The sequence below is a fragment of the Spinacia oleracea genome, chromosome 6, assembly GCF_020520425.1.
Source record: "Spinacia oleracea cultivar Varoflay chromosome 6, BTI_SOV_V1, whole genome shotgun sequence".
Taxonomy (NCBI): Eukaryota; Viridiplantae; Streptophyta; class Magnoliopsida; order Caryophyllales; family Amaranthaceae; genus Spinacia; species Spinacia oleracea.
In genome coordinates, this window is record NC_079492.1 from 7,704,746 (window position 1) to 7,710,911 (window position 6,166).

Consider the following 6,166-nt stretch of genomic DNA (forward strand, 5'->3'; position numbering starts at 1 on the left):
AATGTTACTACTTTGTGAACATTTTTTTTTATCTAAAATTTATGTTTAGTGATTGTAATACAATTTTGAGTTTTTATATAATCTCGCACGCATCGCGTGCATATAAGACTAGTCTCTGAATATTGTATCAATTGAGGGTATGATTGTCTATCAACTATGATTAACTACAACGTTATGAAATGCTCTCGAATTATAATCTAGGACAAAGTGTGGACTGATTATTCGATTGTTCCCCCCTTTCTAACAGGTCTTTTACCAAACGGAAACTTTGAACAAGGTCCAAATCCATCAGATCTAAAAAAGATAACAATGCCATTGTTTTTATTATCAAAAAAATAGTTGATTTCTAATGACGAAAATAAAGTGTTTAAATAGTTAACACAAAACCCTAATACGAAACGAAATTAAAAACAAAAGTCGAAAATAATTAAACAGTTTCGAGCCCTAAACGAACTCAGATGGCCTAAAAAACCCATCAATCACGGGCCCGTTTCCTTTCCGGAATCATATTCTATTAAGCAATCGGACATCGAAGGCCCAACTAGTAGAAATCATTAAGCAATTTTCGAAGATTTACTTCTTTGTCGAATCCTTCCTACATCAAATTAACTTGTAAAAACTAGTACGTAGTAAGCATACTAGTATATAGAGAGTACCAGGGCCTGCTCCGACGATTTGGTGGCCCGGTGTTAAGCTTATCAATGAAGTTCATGTGAGGCCCTCTTTGCTTCCAATAATAAACTGTCAGATACAGATACAAGAAACTATCAAATTTCCCCTCTTCCATGGATAACTTTTATGTGTTTTTTTTTATATTTAATTAAATGGATAATAAATAGGAAAATAAAGATGAACAATATTAATTCAAAATTTACATACTACACGCTTCAATTTTCAATTAAAATGAACAAATTCCACATACATGAACAACAATCAAATCAATAAAATTAAACCCAAATCTTCAACAAACCCTACCTAATTGACCAAATTCCACATACATGAACAACAATCAAATCAATAAAATTAAACCCAAATCTTCAACAAACCCTACTTAATTGACCAAATTCCACCTTGTTCGTTTCTACTCGGAGTTCCAATCCATCGAAATACACCGCCTTGCCATCGAACTTCGACAAATTTTCTGGGAAGAATTCGATTTCAAAACCCTAATTTAATCGAAAATTGAAATAGAAGAATTACAATTAAGAGCAACAAGTCAATAACATAAAAACAATCAAATCTTGAGGTTTTAGCATAAGAAAATTACCTGGTAAAGAGCATTGAACGGAAGAGAGAGAAAGTGAGATTCAAAGCCTCAAAGGAACGAGAAAAGGAATGTAGGTCGAAGATTGAACCGTTGAGTAGTTGATGAAGGTTGTAATTGACTAATTTTTTGAAATCAGTCAAATCACCATGGGAAGGAGAGAGAATTTGAAGAGTTATTTTTGGTTTCCTTGTTTCATTGTTTCAAGAAGTTACGGGGAAGGGAGAAGTATGGGAAAGGGAAGTTTTTTTTATTTTATTTTAAGTTTTAGCCCAGCAGTGTTTAAATTATTTTTGGGCCCCCAAATTTTGGGGCCCTGTGATGTGGATCCGACCAGACCTCCCTATGGCCGGGCCTGGAGAGTACGTATCATAATACCCCTAATTGCTATACCCATGTACAGCCATCTTGGCTGTACCCGCTGCCCAAAACGACGCGCAGCGTCGTTTTTCATAAACTACCCAGGTACAACCAAGTTGGCTGTACCCCCTACCATTGTTAGGCGCGTGAATCCCACGCGCGGGTAGTTAATTTTGAAAAGAAAAAAATGGCACGTGAGGGTAATAATTTCGCGCAGGAATGGCCTATAAATACAAAAAAAAAAAAAAATCATTTCGAAAACCGTTCAAATTCTCAGCACGCAAAAAATTTTCTCTCTCCTCCGCCCACTCATTTACGTTGATTGCTTTCTCTCTCCTAAAACCGCCATTAAACTTCCTGCAACCACCTCAATTTACTTTCTCTCTCTTCAAACCGCTACTAATCTTCATTATTTAAGCTGAATTTGCAGAAAATATCAAGAGAAGAAATCTGTGCCTTCTTTTTGGTGAAAGAAAAGGAGAAAAATGGATGTTCGAGATGAAATTGACATGAACAAGCTACAAAATCCAACGAAAAGCAAAAAGTAAGTAATTAGAAATGATTCTGATATTTCGATTTTATTTTCGAACTAAATATGAAATCTAATTTTGTTTATTTTCGTTCTATTTCAGAAAAACGAAGATGCCGAAAGAAAAAAAAAGAAACGTATGTAATTTAATTTCAGATTTCGTACATGCAACTGTTTAAATAGTTAAATATCTGTTTAATTTAGTTATTTTCAGTATTGTTCATTATAATGATCAAATAATTTCATTATAATGGTCAATTTTTTTGGTTTATGATGTTAACAAACCCTAACTTCTGATTTTTTTGCTATAGTACTGGAAGATCTAGTGAAGAGCCAAAAATCGGCACTGAAAAGCAATCAGATATGACAGAGTAAGTTATTTTAAGTTTTCGTAGATAAAATTGATTTTAATTTACATATGTTCAATCAATTTTATGTTAATGTTCAATCAATTTTATGTAATGTTCATTTTCGTTGCGAAGTGATTTTACCAAACCCTAACTATTGGTTTTTTGGTCACAGAACTGGACAATACCAAATTGAGAATGAAATTGAAACTGAAAAGCAAATAGACAAAGTCCAGTAAGTAATTTTTATGTTTTTGAATATCAATTTCTATTTAAATTACGAATGTGTCGTTCATATTCATAGAGATTTAAGAATAATCTTATTGATGATTAAAATTTGGATAGGGAATGTCAATTATTTCAAATATTATTGTAATAATATAAATGTGATGAACTTTTGTTGAGTTTTTCTATCCTTATGTTAGATGTTCAATTTATGTGTAAATGTTCATATTGTTTAAGCTAAATATTCATTTTGGTCTACTGAGTTTTGTTCATTCCTCTGTAAAATAAATTAACTCGAGAACTCATGATAACTATCTTAGGCAAAATGTTCAATTGATTATAGCAGAATATTCAATATCTTTTTGAAAAATGTTCATATATTCCAAACTGGATATCCTTTTTGGTCTACTGAGTTTTCTCTAGGAATACTGAATTATTTCGAATGTTATATATATAATTAAAATGATTTGAACATTTGTTCATTCCTATGTCCAAAAAACTAAGTCCAGAACTCTTGATAACTGTCTGTCTGCAAAATGTTCAAAATATTTTGATAAAATATTCATTTTTCTTTTTATAAAATGTTCAATATATTTTTATAAAATATTCATTTTCTTTTTTTAAAATGTTCAATTTTTTTCTGGAATATATTTTGTTACTGAGTTTTGTTTTTGAATATACTATGAATTATTTCTAGAATTATATTCATAATGGAAATGTTCTTTGTACTAATATTCAATTTTTCTATCGTAAAATTTTAAAACTACACTCATTTTGGTAAAATATTCAATTCATTTTGGTAAAATGTTCAATTCCTTTTTATAAAATGTTCGTTTACTCTGATATACTAAGTTTGGTTTAGAAAATGTTCAATTATTTCAACTGCTATATTCATAATTTCAATGTTTGAACTTTTGTTCATTTCTTCAGTCCTTTTTAATATTAAAACTCATGATAACTGTTTTTATGTTAAATGATCATTTTGTTTTCATAAAATATTCATTTCTTCAAACTGTATTTTGCTCTGGACACTCATTAGTTATACATTTATAAAATCTAGAGAACAACCACAAAGGTTAATACTCAAATTTAAGCGAAGACCAACTAAATCCCAGCCAGAGGTTCAGAAAGTATTAAGGTATAAGATAATATCAATTTTGTTTTAAATTTGAATAATTTTTAATATTATATAATATAATGTGTCCATTAACATCGTATTAATAAAAAATACAGTGAAGGAGATGGGAAGGCATCTACAACTTCTAAGACAGAAGTTCAAAAATCATTGAGGTATAATATAATGTCTATTTTTAGCTTTTTGAATGATTTTTTTTTATTAATTTTATATAAAATGATTTGTACGTTTACACCTTACTATTCAAATTACAGTGAAGAAGAAGACAAATCTTCATCAAAATCCCAGCCTGAAGTTACTGAGAAATCTTCATCAAAATCCCAGTCTGAAGTTCAAAAAACATCAAGGTAAAAAATAATATGAATTTTCAATTTAGTTGAATCGTTCTTAATTTTATATAAAATAGCATGTATATTAACAATATCTTATTCAAAAAACAGTGAAGTAGATCAAGAAGATCCTTCAAAATCTATGGTACAAAAAAAGATTGCTACAAAAAATAGGTACAATTTTACTTTTTTTTAACAATTCATTTTCTTCTGCATATTTGTTCATAATTGTTTCATTGTTTGTTCATTCATTTGGAATTGTTTGTTCTTTATTTTTTATGGGTTATTCTTTATTATTGAACAACTCTTTCTTTCTTGTTTATTTGTAAGTTTATATTTAAATGATATTGTTCATACGTTTTCATATATATGATCACACTTTTTTTGGTTTAATTTATAGAATTTTTTTGTACTTTGTTTATCATATCAGGGGCAACATGTTAGTGAAACAACTTTTAGCAAAGAGCATAAAGCAGGACAACAAAAAAAAGGCTGCAACAATGGTAGCTGCAGCTGCTGCAAAAGCCAGCAAAGAAGCTGAGGAAAGGATAGCTACACCTGCTGTAGCTGCACAAATAGGAGCTGAGAAAAGGGCACCTGCTGCTGATGCAGAAGCCAAAAGAGTCGCCGAGGAAAAGGCATCTCCAGCTGAGAAAGAAGCCAAAAGACTGGCTGAGGAGAAGGCATCTGCAGCTGATGCAGAAGCCAAAAGAGTGGCTGAGGAAAAGGCATCTGCAGCTGACGCAGAAGCCCGAAGATTGGCTGAGGAAAAGGCATCTGCAGCTGATGCCGAAAGAGAAGCTGGGAAGAAAGAAGCTGAAAACAAGAGGATGGAGGCTAATGAGAAAAAGGAAGAAGAAGATAAAGCTGAAGCAAAGAAGAAGGATATTGAGTAAAGAAAGAAAGAATATGAAGATAAAATGAGTCAGCTTATTGCTAAAAACAACAAAGAGTTGATAGAGGAAGCGGAAAGGAAAGAAGCTGAGAGAAAGGAAAGAGAAGCTGAGAGAAAGAAAAAAGAAGATGATGATGCCACAAAAGCAATTGCCAAGGTGGTTGAAAATGTAAATGCTTCAGAGAGTGCAGATCCAACCAATGGTGGTAATGGAACAAGAAAAGGAAGGAAGACAACTGCTAACAAGAAAAAAGCCATTCAAAGTATATATATTGATGAAGCACTACAAAAGAAGTTGCACAACATATCAGATTCATACAATCCGAGAAGAAGTACAAGATCAATGGTGAAAGTGCAAGAAAATGTTTGTGCTGAAATAGTTACCAGAGAAGAATTTGATGGAAAAGGTAAATATTTACATTGTTCAATCTTATTTCAATAAATGATCAAATATATTATTATGTAAGTTGTACTTAGTATTTGTTATTAATGTAGATGTTTCTGAAGTTACTTCCAAAGTAACAAATACTCCAAAGAAAAGGAAAGTGGCTGAGAAAAAAGTTGAGGATGAGCCTTTGGATGTTGAGATCACAAAAACAAAAAAGCAAAAAGGTAAATATACATACAAAAAAAATGTTAAGCAATAATATAAGTTATTTGATAAAATGTTAATATATTAAATACATTATTATCTTTTTTACAGGAGTTGAGAAAAAAGCATATGTTAAAGGAAGAATTCTTCCTCTTAGGACTGCAACAAAAAGAAACAAGAAAAAGGATACTGAAGAAGTGAAAGATGAACAGAAAACAGGTTTTACATTTAACATTGTTCAAAGTTTTTTCATGGAATGTTAATTTGGTTATCAAAATGTTATTTTTGTTTGCATAAAAATTCTTTCTGTTTTTATCTCAGTTATTCAAAGTTTTTGGTTATATGTTCAAAGTTTTTTTCCATCATGTTCAAAATATTTCTATATTAAGTTCAAGTTTTCTTAATTATGTTCCAAGTTTTTTATCATATGTTCTAAAAACTTTGAACATATGATAAAATAACTTTGAACTTAATAAAATTTAACATTGTT

The 6,166-nt window shown here is 30.6% G+C and overlaps 1 protein-coding gene and 1 long non-coding RNA gene across 2 annotated transcripts; one reads left to right on the plus strand and one right to left on the minus strand.

The window, feature by feature from the left end:
* Positions 1-836: 836 nt before the first annotated feature.
* On the minus strand, positions 837-1,606 carry LOC130463903 (uncharacterized). Its single transcript, XR_008924124.1, has 2 exons — positions 1,052-1,606; positions 837-975 (listed from the first exon to the last, which is right to left on the minus strand). It is a non-coding gene; the product is annotated as an uncharacterized lncRNA (long non-coding RNA).
* A 503-nt stretch (positions 1,607-2,109) lies between these two features.
* On the plus strand, positions 2,110-5,085 carry LOC130462892 (uncharacterized). Its single transcript, XM_056831866.1, has 8 exons — positions 2,110-2,168; positions 2,465-2,524; positions 2,676-2,735; positions 3,786-3,863; positions 3,959-4,015; positions 4,115-4,207; positions 4,301-4,363; positions 4,620-5,085. Exons 1-8 carry the CDS (start codon positions 2,110-2,112, stop codon positions 5,083-5,085), a joined length of 936 nt encoding a protein of 311 aa, XP_056687844.1.
* The last annotated feature ends 1,081 nt before the right edge of the window (positions 5,086-6,166 follow it).